General features: G+C 33.7%; 1 protein-coding gene across 2 annotated transcripts in view; it reads right to left on the bottom strand.

Annotated features, from left to right (window-relative positions):
- The window catches only part of MDGA2 (MAM domain containing glycosylphosphatidylinositol anchor 2), a gene marked incomplete at both ends in the record, with an annotated part of 775,899 nt that overhangs the window by 407,472 nt on the left and 347,129 nt on the right, over positions 1 to 21,298 (bottom strand). For both annotated transcript variants that reach the window (XM_081292268.1, XM_081292269.1), the window contains one exon: positions 18,989 to 19,128. In XM_081292268.1, the coding sequence (XP_081148394.1) occupies positions 18,989 to 19,128 (140 nt within the window). The remainder of the gene's footprint in view (positions 1 to 18,988; positions 19,129 to 21,298) is intronic.

Raw genomic sequence — 21,298 nt, 5'->3', positions numbered from 1 at the left:
TTAGGATTATATTCTCCAACTCCATCCATGTACCTGAAAATGCCATGATTTTATTCTCTTTTAATGCTGAATAGTATTCCATTGTGTATATATGCCATATTTTTGTTATCCATTCATCAATTGAAGGGCATCTAATTTGGTTCCACAGTTTTGCTATTGTGAGTTGTGCTGCTATAAACATCCATGTGGCTGTGTCCTCATAGAACACAGAGACAAAACCACATAACTACAGTTATCTTATATTAGACAAAGGCACCAAAAACATACATTGGAGAAATGTCTCTTTAATAAATGATGCTGGAAAAACTGGAAATCTATATGCAACAAAATGAAATTAAACCCCTATGTCTCACCATGCACAAAACTCAAAGTGGATCAAGGATCTAGGAATTAAACCAGAGACCCTGCATCTAATAGAAGAAAAAGTAGGCCCAATTCTCCATCATGTTGGATTAGGCAACAACTTCCTTAATAAGATTCCTATAACACAAGAAATAAAATCAAGAATCAATAAAAGAGATGGATTCAAATTAAAAAGCTTATTCTCAGCAATAGAAACAGGTGAATAGAGAGCCTACAGGTTGGGAGCAAATCTTTACCCCTCACACATCAGACAGAGCACTAATCTCTAGGATATATAAAGAACTCAAAAATTTTAACACCAAAAAAATAAATAACCCAATCAATAAATGGTCCAAGGAACTGAACAGACACTTCTCAGAAGATGACTTATTATCAATCAACAAATATATAAAAAAAGTTCAATATCTCCAGCAATTAGAGAAATGCAAATCAAAACTACGTAAGATTTCATTTTACTCCAGTCAGAATGGCAGCTATTAAGAATACAAATAACAATAAGTGTTGGTGAGGATGTGGGGGAAAAGGCACACTCATACATTGCTTGTGGGACTGCAAATTGGTACAGCCAATAGGAAAGCAGTATGGAGATTCCTTGGAAAACTGGGAATGGAACCCCATTTGACCCAGCTATCCCATCCCTCAGTCTATATTCAAAGGACTGAAAAATAGCATACTACAGGGACACAGCCACATCAGTGTTTATTGCAGCACAATTCACAATAGCTAAACTGAGTTGCTTTTTACTTATTTATTTATTTATGTGTGTGTGTGTGTGTGTGTGTGTGTGTGTGTGTGTGCGCGCGCGCGCGCATGCACCTACACACATGATTTCACTAGGGCCTACCATGTGCTAAGACCCCACCCTAACACTGAGGTATACCTCCAGCCCCACTGGTATTTAATTACTTGTTAAAAAACAGAGAGAGAGAGAGAGAAGACGACTACTGAATATTGGTCTAAACCTCAAGCTTTAGTTTTTTTTAAATAATTATTTCACACATTCATCTATGTAATCATCAAAATAAAAAAGCAATTCTTGTATATAGTTCATTAAATATTATATAATTCATAATGAAATTAATAGAGAGTTTCTATATTCCAACTTAAAGTTCTTACGGTTGTTTTACTGAGACTAAAATAACACTTTCTAGATATTTAGCTTTATCTGCCTTAAATTCTTTCCAGACTAAAACTCCAGCTACCCAGCTCTATTGTGCAGGACTCTGGAGACTCAAGGACCTGCTCATCTGTGTTCCAGAACTTATTCCATATTAATTTTTAATGTTTATCACATGGATGTGATAAACCTGGATGTTTTAACCTACACAGAAGAGAATGGTTTATTAACCCTTTGGATACATACCACATAGTTTCAGCATTTAATAGTTTGCTCTACATAGTTCTCTACCCTCTCTCTCACTTATTAGAATATTTTTTTTGTTTTTCTGCAGTATCTTAAACTCCAAAAAACATGTCATATCCTCTGTACATACTCCAATATGTATCTCCAACAGGTAAACACTGTTTTCAAAATGTTCACAATCATAATACCACGTTTTACACCTGGTAAAGTTAACAAAAATATCTTTAAGATAATATAAATTGACCGGGCTGTGTTCAAGATGTATCTATTATCTCAAAATACATTTTTTAAGTAATCGTCTCTCCAATCAGAAATTAGGAAATGTCTATCCATTGCAAAAGTATTATATGACCCTTAAATATCTTAGTCTATAACATTTCCCTTGCCATCTCATGTCACCTATTAGGTAATGGTCCTAGATTTTCCTATATTATGTATTTAGGTGATTATATCCTGGTGACATTTAATGTCTTTATTTCTTTATTTTCATTTTCTCTTCTCTCCTCTCCTCTCCCCTCCTCCCCTCCTTTCCTCTCTTTCCTTCCTTCCCTCGTGATTGAACCCAATGACACTTAACCACTGAGCCACATCCTCAGCCCTTTTTATTTTTTATCTTTGCTAAGTTGCTTATGGCCTCACTAAGATGGTGAGGCTGGCTTCAAAACTGCAGTCCTCCCAAGACACTAGGATTATGGGCATATGACACCATGCCAAATTTAACATGTTTGTTTAACCAGAGTTTCCTGAAATTGCGAGTTAGTTCTAGAGGCTTCATTGTATCTAGTTTCATTTTTAAAATTTATTTGGGAACTGAGCATAGATAATTCACAGATTACATTCTAGTGTTAGTGCTTACCAGGAGGCACCTGATATCCGGTTGTAGCATTCTTAGCCAAGATAAGATTTACCAAAGGCTCTAGGTATTGTCCTATTGATACAGCCACTTTGGAACCCCTCAACCTATTTCACCTTATGGTTTTAGCAGTCACTGGTGCAAGTTGAGTGCCCACAACTTCAAACAGATATTCTGCCCTATACAAGCTGTCATGGTAAGATGCATGTGAATATTAAGAATGGAAAGAAAGGAAAAATTAAATATTCAAATGTACACCTGAAGAATCCTTTTTGTGTTAAAATAATCACATATCAGAGGTCTTTTTTACACTACTTTGTTTAATGACTATTAATCTTGGGTAAATATTGAGCAATCATTTTAAATGTACAGGTGTGATAACAGAGGAAGGGAATGGATGTGGAGTTTATGAGACGAAAAGAAAGTAGAAGACAAAAAGATACTGAAAATGGGCAATAATTTGGTGGATAAGTGTAAAAATCAGTAAGAGTGAAAAGAATTTAAATCAGTCCTCCATTTCCCAAAAACAGTGGAAAGGAGTAGAATTTGGAAAGGGATAGCATAAGTACAGGCATACTATTCTGATAGATGCTTTACTTAACTCTAATTTTTATTTTTTTATTCAGTGCAGTAAAATTTTAAATTTTAGTAGTTTGTTGGTAGATGGGACATTTTGCATTTGTTTTGCATACAGCACCTAGAACATGATGTTAATACATATTCTCCATGCCTCTGCATGAAGTTAAGAATAAACATTACATGAATATCCTTTTCTTACTTTTGATGTAAGTTAAAAAAGCAACCACATAAAATTTAATTAAAATTCTAAAGAGGGAAACAATTGTGTATTATACCATAAGTAAATCTTTTTAATACTAGGCATAAGTCATTGTCACATTCTAAAACCTCATTATCAGGTAAATTGTTTTTGTTTTTTTTTTTTTTTTGTCTTTTAAGTTTTGTCTTTTGGGTTTTTTTGTCTTTTAAGAAAACCCAATAACCCTTCTTTCTGTGTTATTTTAAAATTTTTAATAATTTTTTAAATTTATTTTTAGTTGACATAATAATTGTATGTATTTATGGGGCACAGTGTGATGATTTAATACACCAATAAAATGTGTAATGATCAAATCAGGATAATCAGTATTTGTGTTAAGAATGTTGAAACTCCTCTCTTCTAGGTATTTTGAAATATATAATAAATTGTTGCAAAATACAGGCACCCTACTATGCTATAAAACATGAGCCCTGATTTCTTATTACTTTAGTTTTTACCCATTAAGAAACCTCTATTTCTTCTCCTCTTCCTAGCAACTATCAAACTATTATACACTGTAGGTGGGAATATAAATTAGGATTGACTTCATAAAAAGCAGTATGGAGGTTCCTCAAAATATTAAAATTAGAGCAACCCATGATTTAGCATCGTCACTCCTAGGAATGTATCCAAAGGAAATGAAATCAATATATCAAAGAGATACCTGCACTCTCATGTTTATTGCAGCACTATTTTCAATAGTCAAAATGTGGAATCAAACAAGGTATTCATTGATGAATGAATGGATAATGAAACATATATATACAATGGAATATTATTCAGCCATACAAATAGAGGGAAATCTTGTCATTTGTGGCAACACTGATGGAATTAGAACGGAAGAATATTAAGTAAAATAAGCCAGTCACAGGCATATCCCACATGTCCTTACTTATATATGGAAACTAAAGAAGCTAATCTTCCTCCAGTGCTATTTTTTTAAAATTAATCATCAGCAAATTAATAATTTAAATTAACCACCAGCTTTCCTTTTTTATAGTAATTTTAAAAAGAAATAGGAAGACGGGTAGGAGTGTAGCTCAGGGATAAGGCACGTGCCTAGAATACTTAAGGTTCTGTGTTCAATCCCCAACACCACAAGAAAGAAGAAGAAAAAAAGTAGCAACAGAATAGAATTATCCTGCAGATAGTTGCATGGTCTATGCCTATGATTGGTGACAAAAATAAAATCTGTAAATTTGTGATAATATAGAGGAAAAGAAAAAATATAATAAAAGATTCATCAAGATTTTATCTTTCTAATAAAATATAATAAGATGCAACCCACCCAAAGAATTCAGGAATATAGCAAATAAGAATGTCCTCAGAGAGGGCAGTTAAAATTAATTAAGTACAACTCAGTATTATAGATATGTGCAAAGTCAGTTTAATGAAACTAAAACATTAACATATCTGGGACGTAACTATAATATGAGGGAATGTATTAATATTAATACAGCTAAAGGAAGAGTGTGTCAATCAAAATAGGAATTGTTCAGCCTTGGAAACAGAAAAACAAGCTTCTAAGAGAACAACCTGGCAAATAGTATCCATTTGGGAACTGTCTAAGAGAGGAAATCTTTACTATTGAACTCAAACCTTATGGTTAACTATCCCATAATTGGTGAGATGGCCTTCAGGTACCTCAGTTCAAAGTCCTTGCTCATCAACCTGATTTCTATTTGAGTTCTTGGTTGGCTTTCCTACTGGGAGAGTGATCCTGTTAGACAAGAGCAATGTCCCATCTATTTGCCAGTATGAGTTTAAATATTGGCATTTTGATTATAACTTAGCTTTATTTGTGGCTTGCCTACATAGATTTACAAGTGGAAAAATCTGCTATATCTACAGTTGAATTTCTCATTATAAATACCCAACCTGATTTTGTGGATTGTTTGTATGTATATTAGCCTTTATGAGATAGGAAAATGCAGCCTATCCTAATCAACTTTCATTATACTAACAAAACCAGGTTTATGAGCCTGCAAAAATGAGAATTAGACCTGGAATGTCCTTATTTACTAAGGTAAATGTACCTCTGTGCATAACTGCCTAAAATGTGAGCCAGCATTCCCCAGGTGGTACCTTGTTGACTGGCTATGAGGGGTGCTGTGGCGTATTTTGCTCACAAAATTATGTTTTTAAACCTTCCTCTTTGCTTCTGTGTTATAGGGAGAAGCTAAAGTCCTGTGTAACTTTTCTCAAGCTCTCACTGGTTGAAACCAATGGGAGAGATGAATATGATTAAGTGACAAAATAAAAGGAAGAGACAAGCATTTCTCTATCTCCTTTACTGCTTCTATCCCCAGTAAAACTCCTTACCTACATTAAATCCATCTGTTTAAAGTCAGAGTTTTAAATAATCAAAATGGTTTATCTTTTCCCAGTGTAGTGCTAATTATCACAAGACATAAGGGTTCACTATTAAATGCATCAATTTATTCAAGGAGTTTTAAGCATGAACCATGATCACATACATAAAGATTCATAATGAAATTACAAAACCCAATAAAAATGTTGGTTTTTACTGTTGGTTTTTTGTTACTGTTTGTTGTTGTTTTGGATGTTAGATTAAGCAGCCAACTTCCATAGTCACAAATCAAGTGAATGACTTATTGTGTTTGTCAGAGGACAGAGGAGAGAATCTAAATGGCTGTGAGGGGAGTTGTAGACTTAGTGTATATGAATATCTAAAAAGAAAGAGATTATATGTGGAACTTTCACTTGAATCAATGAGCAGATCAAACTACTCTAGAGCTAGGCTAGAATGCTTAGTAATGATCAGACTAATAAGCTTGATATTACAGGATATCATTGGAACATTTACCAATTTTATCAATAAACATTCACCATCAGGAGATTGAAAGACAGATGAGGAAAAGTTAATACGTCATAGAAAAAATCACCTATAGATCACCCAGGCATCCACATACCCTGCTCTTGTGAAGGAACTATGTTTGAGCTTTTGGCGTTGTGTCAGATGAGCATCATCGGGAGGCCATCTCTTCACAAAATGAACCATGCCTACTCGTTGATATGAAGTCAAATATGTCTTAGTGTATACTTTGTCTAGTTCCATTCTACTTCCTATGATATACTTTTTTTTTTAACTTTCCTGATGAAAACCAGGTTTCCATTATCTCAACATTGTTTAAACAGAGGATCAGGATTTTGTAATTTGCTATAAGCAATGCATCTCCATGTTTTTGTCTGATACAATGTGAACTTGCTACAGTCCCTTGAGAGGCCAATGTTTCAGTGTTCTGTCTACACTGGAAAGTGTACTATTTTCAAAAGTATCTTGGGGCTGGGGATATGGCTCAAGCGGTAGCGCTCTCGCCTGGCATGCGCGGGGTGCTGGGTTCGATCCTCAGCACCACATAAAAATAAAATAAAGATGTTGTGTCCACCGAAAACTAAAAAATAAATACTAAAAAAATTCTCTATCTCTCTAAAAAAAAGTATTGTGGAGTGTTTAAAGTTAGAATTCTCTCTAACTGAAGGGCTTTAATGGATTCATATTACTGGATCCTATTTCCTAAGTGTCTTTAAGTCCTGGCTGAATAGTAAAATAGGAAGATGCATTAAGTCTCCTAGGCCATCAAGGGAACATTTAATGCATTCCTACAGGCATAGAGGTATACAGTTTCCAACAGTGCCTCAGAAACACAAGTGAATCCCAAGGTGTCTTTAAATGCTCAGTGCTGAGAGGTAAATGGCATGGACAGAGGCAAATAAAATTTAGCACTTTTTAAAAGCAACATAATCAGATTACTGAACAATTACTTAAAGTAATAATGTCTGTCACATTCACTCACTGAATAAACAATTGAGACCCTCTATATGTGAAGCTTTTATGTTTAGGATCCCATATATTTTTCCTCCAGAGCAGGACACTTTTGCTCTAGAGAGAGGACAGTATTAACAAGTACAGCAGAACCACCACCACAAACAAGGACAGCCTCAGGCAAGTCACCCTCTCAAGCACATTAATGTGATAGAAAATGGGAATGCAAAATTCAGTCCTTGCTTTCTGGGAGTATGAAGCTCTCAGAGAGAGGCAAGACATTTTTTAAAATATGAATATTCTATTACTTGGTTAAAACCATTATTGTTTTAATATGTCTTTTTTGCATAATATTATTTGGCCCATAATTACTATTACTAGGCTTGTTTTGTACATGATGGAAAAAAGTAAAAGGGATGTTAAATAAATTACCCAAATTCACAGGGATAGAAAATGGAAGAGGTGGAATTTGAAACTCTGCAGTTTGACTCCAGAGCTCACAATCTCACTTACTCTCTAAAGCAACATACTGTGATATATTATGGTAGGGAAATGGCCAGTTATTCTGGGACCACAAATAAGGGGCACTTAAGTAAGCCTGTCAGACCAATCAAGGCTTTTAGAGGCAGTGACAAGCTGTTTACTCACTCACTGATCCAAGAGGAAGAGGTGGAAACAATTAGAAGGGACAAAGAAATATAAAATTGGTAGGAAAAGTACTGCCACTTCTTTCAAGATTAATAAGGCACAACAATCATTACATGGATGATATTTCATTTATTACCTTTATTAAAGTAATAATAAATAATAAAATCATATATACTCATGTATTCAATGTGATGTTTTGATGTATGTGTGTATTTTGAAATGGTTAAATCAAGCAAGTAAACATATCCATGACTTTGCACACTTTTTTTGTTGTGAGCATGTTCAAGATATACTCTTCAATTTTCAAGTCCACATTATTATTAACTAGAGTCACCAAGTTGTACAACAGTCTTCAATGGTAATCCCAGAGTAAAGGCTATGAATAATTTAATTTAAAAGAACAAATGATATGAGTCATGGATTGCATTATGTTCCCCTCCAAATACTTTGAAATCCTAATCCCCAGAAGCTCTCAGAATCAAAATGGAGTCACTTTTTTCAAGCCCTAATGAAAAATAAATGAAGGAAGGAAGAAACTCTAGCTAGAAAACTATAAAGTGGGGGATGGATCTTATGTATACATGCTTGATAGCAAGGACTATTCATGGAAGACTGCCAGAACCATGACCTTGCACAAGACCACTTCAACCTTTCACAAAATAGATTTCTACAATGACATCTGTGCAAAAAATGTCTGCTTAATCTTGTACTGACACCACCCTTGTTATCAGTCTTTGTAGCAGAGGATCATTGCCTCAAAATACCTTATGCAATTCTCATGCCACCTTTAAAAACTCTTCCTTACCTTATAATCTTTGGATACAACCATAGTTTACAATATCACACATATTCCCATTGTAATGCTCTCCTGAATATTATTATTCTTGGGAGAATCTCTGATTATTATTTGGGTTGACATTTGGAAAAAGAGTGTTGTAATTAGTTAAGATGAGAATACTGAGGTATGGTGAATCCATAATCCAATACAACTGGTGTCTTACACAAGGAAAACACCAGGTGAAGACAACGAATATGTGAAGATAGAGGTGGAGGCTGGGGTCATGCAGCAGGAAGCCAAAGAGCACCAAGAACTGGAGGCTACCACCCTAAGGTAGCAAGAGGCAAGGAAGGCTTCTACCCAGAATCTCAGAGGAGAGAATGGCTCTCCAGACACTCTGATTTGGGGATTCTAGCATCCAAATTGTGAGAGAATAAATTTCTGTTGCTTTAAACTACCTCGTTTGAGACACTTTCTTAAAGAAGTCTTAGAAAACTAGTGTGTATGCAATGATGTAATTTAGGTACTTATATGATTTTTTTAGTTAGAGAACAAGACAGATTAGTATTGCATGTTGGCTGATGAAGATTTTATACATGATGAAATATGTTTATATTTACATAGTAACAAATAAATTCTTCTGTGCTATTTCAAAAAACTCGAAAATAATCTGTAAGCTCAACTGGCTATAACTCTGCAAAGAGTTATCCAAAAAGATCAGTTGCTCTACTTCTACATGTTGTCAATGCAAAAGATCACTTTTATTTGCTACAGTACTGCAAACCTGAATGCCTACAAGTTAAAGAATATAGAATTTTATGACACCCAACAGAGAAGGTACTAATTAACTAGGATTTTGCCCTGCTCAAACCTATCCAAATCATTTAATGATTTTTGCCATAGGCAAGTTAAGTAAAAAAGGGTCCAAGTTGTACAGGATAATGTTTTCTCATGTACCATAAGAAGCAGAAAAGGAAAGAAATCAATGTTTGCTGATGGAAAAAGATAAAACTGTCAGGTAAATAAATGTTGTTTTTAGTTTTTTGTCAAGATTTTGGCACTTAGATCAGAAGATTAAGAATTTCTAAAACTGAATTGATAGAATCATTCTTAATAACTGTTTTATCATTTTTCAGTCCTGAAAATACTCGCATATCCATTATGGAGCATAAGTTAACTTTTTCAGATCATAGAAAGATTTTTATTTCTGATTGATTTTGTTTGAAGCATCTCTGAGCATTTCAAGAAAAGCTGTGATAAGACTAATTTAAAATAAATGTGTCATGTTTACAACCAGTACAGTTATAGATTATTAATTACACTGACAGCACGTTCTTGGGCATGTAAGTGAACAGATAGGATTGTCTATAATTGTAAGAAACTGTTAAACCTAAATTTCACACCATTATATTTTAAAGTCATTCCAAGGATTGTTCCATTACATTATGGGATTTGAAATTTCAAGTAAATATAATTGTTTTAATTGACACATTTAATGTACTAAACCACAAGTGAAAATGATAAAGTTGATTCAAATAGACCACTACTATATTCATATTGCTAGTTTTTAGAAATGGATTTAACCATAAAAAATCATTTACAATTGCTGATTTCTGGACTCACACATAGTCTGTCTCTCTCTCACACACACACACACACACACACACACACACTCTCTCTCTCTCTCTCTCTCTCTCTCTCTCTCTCTCTCTCTCCCCACACACACACACACACATACAGACACACTCACAAACATACACACACACTGAGAGCATACACATAACATCAGAATCATAAAAATTTACCAATTAACTTGATGTTCCATCATTAAAAAATTCACTTCAGGCTTTGTTAGGATTGGTATATTAAGGTTTTGTTGACAGCTCAATAACTACTAAGCAAAAAAGATTAAAAATGTAAGGACAAAATTATGCTGTTGGATGTCTACTTTTACCAATCTACCCAGTTAAGTAAATATATTTTAATTATGTTAGAGTATTTTAGTATTTTACTATTAGAGTATTGTTCTAATAATAAAGATACAAAATACAATTAATCAATGCCTATGTAATCAGAACATCTCCATTAAAGAATTAATAAATTAATCATCTATAGCTATGAAGTGTACAATCAAGAGTATCTTAATTATATATTGATAGGCAGTATTTTCTTCTTCAAAGACCAAGATAATCTTTAGTCATTCTATTTTATGTCAACTGCTTTGGCAAAACCATGGTTATGATTTTATTACTCATACCAACAATATATTTCACTAAAATTATAGATTTTGAAGGAGGCATCTAATTTCAAAATTCCATTCAAGTTGTATTTCTAATTATTTTGATTTTCTATTTTGACACCCATTTTGTGATCTCTAAAAAGATGCAATTCTGCGAGATTGTAAGAGGCAAAGTTGTCACACCCAAACAAATCCTGAGTCCATAATTTATATCATAAATCCCTCTCTCACAAAATTCCTTATGCACAAAGTTGTAACCTTTCAGTACTTAGATTTAATTCAAGTAAAGATATATTTTTAAGAGCTGAGGGGAAAAATTGGAAATCCATAGACTATCTTGCAAGACTCTGAATATTGATGTTCTTCCCAAAAGCATACCTTGAAATCCTAACCCCCATGGTGCCAGTATAATGGATGGGAACTTTGAATAATTAGGTCATGAGGGTTGTGTCCTTGTGAATGGGATTAGTGCTGTTATAAAATGAGACCCCAGAGGGCTTGTTTGCTGCTTCCTCTATGTGAGGTTAGAGACCATCCACAGTATATCAGATATGCAGGCACCTTGCTCTTGGACTTGTTAGCCTCCAGAACTGGAAGGAATAAATGCATGTTGTTTATAAACCCCCCAGCTTATGGCATTTTGTTTTAATATTCAAGTGGACTAAGACATATACTCTTGCTAATTATGTAAGGTAAAAGTCAAGAAATTAAAGCAAAATTTAGCTAATAATTTGTGGCTCTCCTTTACAAAGTGTAAAGGAAAAAAATATTAGTACAATACTTTAAGATCACAGCTAAAGAGGACAAGATGTGCAGCAAGGAAGACACTAAGGTCAGGTACATAGCTACACTCCTTATTAAGTATGGATCCAGTTACACTTTTATCCTGCCTCAGAAAAGGAAATGTAAGTCAAGACATTACAAGTAGAAAGTTTATTTTGGGAACTAATCCCAGAGAAACAAAGCAGGGGATTGGGAACAGGAACACAGGGGAGGAAGAAAGACTAATATAAGCGTTGGTCATTGCTGAGAGTGAATGGGGCTCTATTCTACTGAAACCCATTGAGAAGTCACGTAGAATGTGTCCCAGAACTACCTGATCATGGAACAAAAGAAAGGAATATATAGCAACTGGATCCTACTCTCTGTTTACTAAAGAGCTGTTTTTTAAACAGTAATTAGTGCTCTGCTTAGAAAGTTCAGTATCACTTCAAAAATGTAAAGTTCTGTGCTGTGATTCTCCTCATAGGATTGAACAAAGAATCCATAGAGCATCCATATTCAACATCAAATATGATAGATCATTTTGCCTGAGCAGCAAGGAAGTTGGTACTGAGTCCTCTCTTCCTCTGAGCTACACTGGAAACTGACATCCTTTACAGTTAATTGGCTGAGTCCCTTGGAAGAATATTTTAAATGTAGTATAGGCAGCCTCTAGAATCCAAAAAGGCCTATATTATGCTGGATCTAATCCACAGTAGTAGGGCTTATGAAGAGCATCAACTTCTATCACTCTCTGGCATCCACATATCTTACTGAGGCATCCAAAGCACATACTAATTCCTATTCACAAGTTAAAACGTGCCATGATTTTATAAATATCATAGACAAGTACAGTGTTCTGCATATTATTGTAATGGTGTGGATGTGAGATGTCCCCCAGAAGTTCCTACTAATATAGGAATATTTACAGGTAAAAAGATTACATTATGATAACTACAACCTAATCAGTCCATCCTAGTTTGAATGGACTGACAAGGGGGTAACTTTGGAGAAGGTGGGTCAGTGGGGGCATTCCCTGGAACTGTGCATCTTCTCTATGACCTCTTCCCCTCTTCTCTCCTGCTTTCTGACCCCACCATGAGCTAAGTAGCTTTCCTCCACTGGATCTTTCCCCCATGATGTGGTGCCTCACCTGGGGCCCAAAGCGATAGAGTTGGCCTTCTATGGAATGAGACCTGAGAAACCATGAGCCCCAAATAAACTTTCCCTTTTCTAAGTTGTTCTTGTTGGGTATTTTTGTCACACTAATGAAAACCCAACTAAAACAATTACCAAGATAATAAAATTCTCTGTGCATTTTAAAATTACAGAGAATGAGAGTTAAATTGATTAGGGCAGACTCACACATATGTATTACTATCTGTCCAACATAAAAGCAATATTTTAATTTCCTTTCTTGATTATAATTGAAAAGCACACATTTTCCCCAAATATTAGTAGGATACCAGGGAGGAATAGAGGCATGCTGATTGGTTTCAGTGAAGTTATCATATCTGGTCCAGCTGTTTGGTCCAGTGGTCTACCATAGTTTACCATCACATGTCATGACCCAATTGACTTTTTAGGTATCTCACATATAAAATGGTACATGATAAAGACTATTAACTCTTCACTGTCAAGTCTTTGATGGTAGCATATAATCTGGTATTTCCCCTATGATGTAGCATCACTAATGATTTAATATATTTGTTTGGGATGTATAATTCTATGGAATTCTACTTGGTCTTTCCTACCAGAAAGATTATGAATTATTCCAAAGGTCAAATAAACCAGTGTAAGGATCCTGCCAATTGATCAGTATGTCCATCCCTATCAGGACTGAGAGTCTGGGATAAATATCTGTGGGACACCTTATTTGGGCTAGTACTCCATGTGTAACCTGCTTTGTATAAATTCCCATTCTAACCACACAATACCACAAGCCCTTTGATTTCAATACTAGCTCTAACTCTGTACCTTAAAAATCTTCAAAAGTCTTGATATTTTTCTTTCATGTAAACTGCTATGAAAAATGACCACAGAAACTTTTGGGGAAACAATCACTATTTTTGTGTAAATTTTGTTGATATTGCTAGACCTTTCCTCTAAACCTGGCTTCCCCTTTAACCAATGAATATTGGCCTGATGAACTAGTTTAGATTTTGAAATTTGATAAATGGCCATGATTTTCCATTGTGTTGGAAAACACCAACCTCTGCAAGGTAACATTTTTGTCTGCTTAGTTCTACCCAGCTACTTCCAAATTTCACTTTGAAAGTCATCATAATCTATTATCCATTACCATAAAATCCTATTGATAAAAGCATTCTGGCTACAACTTTGACATTTTTGCTCATTTATATCTGCATGGAGAATGTTGGTGAAGTGCTACTACCACATTCTGCCATTTTAGAATTCTATAATCTTGATTTTAAAGATCCTATTTCCATGGCAGAATTTCCTGTTGCAGATCTTTTCTGTAGTCAACAGTAATCTCTGAGCTTCTAAAAGATGCCAGTGTGCATCTGGTCAGTGCATTTCTCAGAGTGAATATCCTTTGGGAACTTGCTAAAAAATAACTCCTATATAATAAATTTATGTTAACATACCCACCTCTCTGAGCTTTCTGAGCACTTTTCATATTTTATGAAGGCAGTTCCTGTATCTCTACCTTACTTAATGTAACTCATCATGATGTCTGAATGTCAAAAAATATCAAAGCAGCATATTAAAACTGACTCCAGGTAGTCTCATGAATAATTAAGCCCAAGTCAAGTAAGAATGCTTTCATATTAAATCCTTCTGGCCAAACACCACTGAAATCTGGACCCATAATTTGTCAGCCTAAATCTATTTGCATATGGTCCCAGCTAACTTCAAAATTATAAGGGGGAATACTCCATCTACTCTATTGGTTAACTGTAATTGTATACTGAAGACAGTAGTAGCTTAGAATTACAGAGTTTACAAAAGAAGCTAATATTTTGTGTCTATAACTTAATCAAAAATATGCTTATTATTTATAAAGCATTTATATTATATGTACTCAGTTAAATAATCTATATGTATTATGTTATTAAGTACATAGTGCTGATATTTTTTTTAGAAAGTTTCTAGAATGTGTGATGTCTCTTTCAGGCACAAAGGGTATACACAGAATTCAACAAAGGATGAATTCTTGAAAAAGAGTAATAGGCTTAGATCTCCTGAGAAACAAAAATGACTTTGTATTTGTTAGTGTTTTAATTAATTTTTTTAAATTCTTGATTAATTTTGATGCATTGAGAGTAAAACACATTACAATTTTTTTAGTATATAAATGTGTTGTTTTTTTTTTAAAAAATAACTTGATACTAAACTAAAATCAATGGAAACAAAATTATTTGAGGTTACAATATCAAGCAGCAAAAAACAATAAGTGCTTTCTCCTAAACAAGCTGTGATGATTACATTTACCCATGTTAGCATAAATTTAGTAAATATCTGTCTCATCTATAGAAGAAAGAGTGTGTGTGTGGGTGTGTGAGTGCACGCGCACGCATGCTCGCATGTGAACACACGGTGAGGGGGAGATTGTGAAAGTAAGCTATTGATGTGGAATATTAGACAATAAATTTCTGAATGTTTATCCTAAACTCTTCCCATATTATATCTAAATATTAATTTTTAAAAATATATTTAGTTTAGTTGGAGATTTTCTCACATGCTGATAGACATATCCAGTTCACACATATATATTACAGATGAAAAAAAGTAAGCTATACTGAGTTCCATAATCCACAATTAAAAGTACATATATTATTTGATAATTTCTGATAAATAGTGGAATCTGATTTTTTTCTGAGTTATTTAGCCATAAACCCAAAATCTAGTATGTGTATTTTTCATATGAATATATTAGAATTTTTAAAGAAATTTTAATAGACTGAATCTGAAAAATAATATGGAAATATATACAAAGGCATATAAAATACTTGCAAAGAACAATACACAGGTAGCACCAATAATTTCAAAATAAAGAATTGGCTACCAGGGTTTGCTAAGATTTTTATTACTGGTAAGATTATCATTTTGGAATCTGTGTAGAGGATTAACAAGAATAAAAACTTTAATGACTACAAAAGCCTTGCTAGTCAAGATCATATTTATATAGTAATCAAATAACTCATTGTGATTGTATTATAAAATCTAAAGATGGCCTTGCCTATTTATTATGCAAAAAGCAAACATTTACTAGGGTTAAGGTACAATAAATAGTAGACAACTAGTAAAAACTAAGCCTTGAACAAAAATAGCAAAACCAGTGTTAAAGACAACACCCTGTCAAGTAAAACTTGCAACATATTTCTCAGCAATTAAATTTATTTATGTGGTATATAAAAGTCTTCAGAGTCTAAACAAAGACAATCAGCACACTAGGTAAAAATAGAAAATATGAAAAACCAATAAACAAATATGTAAGAATGATTGATAAACATGTGAAAATGATCAAACGGACTAGTGATTAAACAGTTCAAATTTAAATTACAACAAAATGTAATTTATTTTCTCAAATGTAATAAGACTCTACCCATGTGTGTGTGTGTGTGTGTGTGTGTGTGTGTGTGTGTATATATATATATATATATATATATATATATATATATATAATATAAATTTTCATCAAAATTATTCTGAGATAGTTAGAATTCCTATTATACAGGTAAGAAAACAGGCACAGAGAGCAGAAACATTAAGGTCATACACACTGTTGGTTGTCGGGAACCCAAGGTTATGTGCAGGTAGGCTGATTCCAACATCATGCTCTTAACCACTTTATTACACGGACTTTACATTTCTATCCCTTAGATATATCAAACCCTCAGGCACTGCCCATAACCAAACAACATATTTTTGAAAGAAAAATCTAAAGAGCCTAGAAAGAAATGTTGCCATAGAATAGTTCTAGAAGTAGACAATCTCTGTGACTCTCATGGCCATAGGAATAGGCTGCAGATGGAGAAATACTGTGATGAAGAGAGGTGAAACTTCTCCCTTGTCCAGTGTTTCCAAGTATTATCACACTCAGATTAGAAAAGTAAGCAAGTCATAAAGCTTCATGGTATCAGCCAGGAAAAATCATCCTCAGGACTAGCTGCCAAAAGCATGCCCTTTAGTCTTGGGCCAGGATGCCAAGCCCCAGCTGTGCTGTCATCCTTTTTTACACAGTTTTTTAACCGAGAAGAGGCCCAGTTAATTTTTCAAACAGGCAATATAAGCTGAAACGAATTTACCTGCAAACACCAGAATTACTTCTAGGAATGAAAAAAAAAATAATGATACTGAAGCATTATGTCTTTCTTAGGATCAAAACACATTGAAATAGTTCCCAAAATGAAAATGCATAAGAAAAAAATAATGATCTATTCTTCTGTTCCAGAACTTATTTTGGATCATCTGGAGATCAAAGATAGTACTCCGGATTGTGAGTGTTGATAGAGAAAATAAGAAAATTCTGATACTAAGAAGGAATAAAAATGAAGAGAGAGAAAGTCTTGGGAAAAGTTAGATAAAAAGTCAAATTTTTAGGGCTGGGATTGTGGCTCAGCGGTAGAGCACTCGTGTAGCATGTGTGAGGGCCCTGAGTTCGATCCTCAGCACCACATAAAAATAAATAAATAAAGATATTGTGTCCAACTACAGCTAAAAAATGAATTTTTTTTAAAAAAAGTAAAATTTGGGATTTAAAGGAGCAGGTTTTGCGAATTCAGTGTGAGAATATTGGGGATAACGGGAATTTCAGTGAGTCTTCTCTTATAAACTGCCTATTATAAAGCTCCTTGTGGCTTCTTTAATTTGGACCCTCCTATTTTATTCCAAATTTTTCTTTTAGAATTTTTATGTCTTCAAATTTTAAATAATGATAAATTATAGGACTACTGAATTTTCTCTGAGCTAATATTCAAGTTAATTCTATAATTTTTCTTAACTTTAATAAAACTATTTTCACTGGACTCAATTGTTTCTGTATACATATTTAAACAAAACTGCTTTACTTATCAATTTCTTTGTATCAATTTTAATAATTTTTGCTTTTGTCTTTGTTTTATTACAGAATCTTTTTTTCCTACCAACTTTGATTATATCAGGTCAAGTTTTGTAGAATCTAATTTTATTAAGAGAATGCCATTTTTTAACTCATTTTCTGTTAGTAGCAAATATTATCATTTATAATTTTAGTTCTTGTGAGTTTTGATTTTTTTAAATAATTTTTAGATTTACCACTTTCCAGTTTACCAACAGGATTAATTTTATAAAATGTATTTTACCATTTCCATTTGAACCATGACCTTGTCTGTCTGTGAATCTCTGTATCTATCTATATATTGTTTCATTCTGTGAAGAATAATATGCTTTCTTTCATTTGTTTTCCAGGGTCAATACAATAGGATCAAAAGATCCTTAAAAATTAAGATTTGAGTATGCAAGAAGCAAAAGAAAAGTTAAAATGGTGATTTGTGAAATTCCCACATTGTTCTTCATTTTCCTCCTACAGCTGTGTTTTTTTTTTTTTTAATTTTACTAATTGAGAATTTTTCCCCTGCCATAGTTGATTGTCAATGTGAATGTTCAACTTGTCAGGTTAAAGCTGTAATGATAAGAATTGTTAATTAATGAGTAAAACATCCTGAATATTCTTTATTTAAATTAGATTTCTTCATTATACACAAATATGTAACCTAAATAGATTACATCATATGTAGCCCTTTCTTTTGCTCCTGCAAGTTTTTTATTTGCATATTACTGGTAATTTTAGTACCCTTTGAAGGTCTCAATTTTTGTGCCTGCTATTAAATTGGTTTTAGGAAGCAAGAAACTGATGACTCTGAAAGCCTGAATGCACATAGCACCTGCAAACATTTATTTTTTTAAAAGTTCTCTATGAATATAATGACTAGGAATAAGGAAGGTACATGTGACCTCATGCATCACATTCTTCAGAACAAATGCCTCCTTGGCTGCAATTATGTCATCATGAAATCATGTTCCACATTCTAAAATAAGCTCATTGCCATATGAATTGTTATTGTGTGGAGTTATTTTTGTAGTTGTCTTTTTAACAGCTTCCTTAGATGTGTCTTTTAAATTTCTCACAATATAGAACAAAGATTTCTTATTTTGTTTCATGCACATGAATACTTGTTTCGATGTTAAGAGATGACCACTCTTTTCTGTATTGCACATGAACTTGTACTTGAGTTACACTCAAGTATGCATACACGCACACACACACACATACCCACCCACACACAGTTGTACCTAACTTTCTAAAATATATACTTTTTGACTTCCAATAAAGGTCATAGAATTTTCTCCAATGTCACAGTTCGGGACTCACCTGTGGACGTGGATGTCCTGTGACCAGACAAGTCAATTCCAGCGTTTCTCCTTCCCGGATAGTGTAGACCCTTTCAGAGTAGCGCTCCTCCTCAATGTTACAGGCCAAGCCTGAGTGCACAATACGAACCGTTGGGGGAGCTGTCGAGTCAGGAAGAAAAGAGACAAGATACATAAAAAGCTAAGTAAATTGTCTTCCCTTGAATCATCTTGATTGTAAGAGCAATTCTTACTAGACTTCACCATAGTCAGATTCATCACTCTTAATACTTTGAGTTTCCCCAGGGATTAAAGAATTTGCTAGATAGAAAGCTTCAAATTTATCTAACAGTCACCAACACATTCTGAAAATGGTAAAGGGAAACAGAAAGGTGGGAGAAATTGATGCCTATGGAAATCACTGTGCATACAAAGCCACACGGTAAAATTAGATTGTTAGAAGATATGAAGCTTCTTCCTTCATGAAATACAAGCTTTACTATACTAAGGAACACTAGTGCAAAATAGGTAGTGCAAAAAAAAAAAAAAAAAAGACAATTAGGAGGGGGGAAGGAATTTGAATTAAAGACATTGGCATTCATCAATTAATTATATGAGTCCTTTGAGGCAAGTAAGAAGCCAAAAATAAGAACTGAACACCAACTTACTTTATGATAATTACAGACCCCTGTTTATGTGAACAAATGATTATCGCTGAATTAAGGCATTAAAGAAGGCAGTAAATCATTGATGCCTAAGTCTAAAATTCTGATTCAAGAGAATCTTGGTTCTCATGAAGCTGTATAAATTCATAAATATAATTTTTTTCTATTTCAGCACTCCAGGTCTAATAAAACTTGACAAGCACTCAACATGCAAACTCACATAGGTCATGAGAAACGCTTAGCTTTAAGACATGTTCCCTGAAACAAAGTAGATGATGACAGCTACTACTGCAGAGTGGAGACCATCTCCATTTATGATCACTGCAATGTTTGCAATACATTTGGGGGTAGAAGAGAAACAGATATTTTTGCCAAAGGAAAATTTAATGGCTATATGTAAATGTAAAGGATAGTGATGTCAAGGATTTACTGGGAAAAAATATTGAGCCTAAAAAGAAGTATTCTTTTTGGTTTGAACTCAGGGGAACTCAACCACTGAGCCACATCCCCAGCCCTATTTTGTATTTTTATATACAGAGAGGGTCTCACTGAGTTGCTTAGCTCCTCACTGTCACCTAGCCTAGCTTTGAACTTGAGATCCTCCTGCCTCAGCCTCCAGAGCCACTGAGATTACAGGAGTGCACCACTACAACTGGCTAACAAGCAATATTCTTAACAGTTGCTTCACTTTCTTGAAAATTAATGCTTGAATATTTGGAATTTTTATTTAGCATTACGAAGATTATAAATCCTATAGAGTTTGAAAATGAATTTAATGTCTGTGAAGGGAAAAAAAGAGTTTAAGGTCAAATTATGGGAAAATCCCTTCTGGGAAAATATGTGTTTTTAAAGTAAAACAATATTTTCCAATATGTAATTCTTTGCTTTATATAGCATAAATGCATAGACCACCCATAGAATTGGATAATTTTAAAGGATGTATTTTTGTAATCTTTCTTAATATCAAGCAGAAATGAAGATGGAAAAGCCTGTTAATATATAATGAAACAACTGGCATCTCTATTTCTTTCTATACACCTGAGAACAGTCCTGTTCTTCAATCTTAAAATTCAGGACTTTGCTCTCTAATACCAATTATCAAATGAGATAAATATTTTGCAAGGAGGGGTAAGAAAAAAAGCATCAAGAAAAGTATGTTTTATATGCACAATAAACACCCCAAAACTCAGATATTAACACAGAGACTATATGTATCCACAGAAAACTCCCAGAATCTGCATTTTTACCAAACTCACCAGTGATTACAATGACACTGTTTTACAGAATAGATTAATAAAAACCTTTTTTTCTGGGTCTTTTAAATATTTGTTGAATCAAGGAAAAAAGTCCAAGGGCTAAAAAGTCCTTTCTCCTTTGTCTTTTAAATAACTAAAACTCATGCCATACATCATTTCATTGGTTTGAAAATTAAGTGACACTTAAACAAATCAAATGTTTAGTTTGATTTATAAAACGAATTTATCAAAAACTATTTACCATGTTTTTGGACTCTGTCTAGACATTGTAATAGTTTGTTAGGTTTTATGGCATTAGAAATTCTTATCTTTGGTGTTTCTCTAGTGCTCTGATGTTTGACAAAGTGTTTCCTACAAATCATTTCCAACAGTGATCAAATTTAGACTTCAATTTAGATAAGTCATTCTAAA

The sequence above is a fragment of the Spermophilus citellus genome (genome assembly GCF_964194105.1).
Source record: "Spermophilus citellus genome assembly, chromosome: 4".
In the NCBI taxonomy this organism is placed as follows: domain Eukaryota; kingdom Metazoa; phylum Chordata; class Mammalia; order Rodentia; family Sciuridae; genus Spermophilus; species Spermophilus citellus.
Note: the sequence above shows the minus strand (reverse complement) of the source record. Positions and strands in the feature narration are given on the sequence as shown.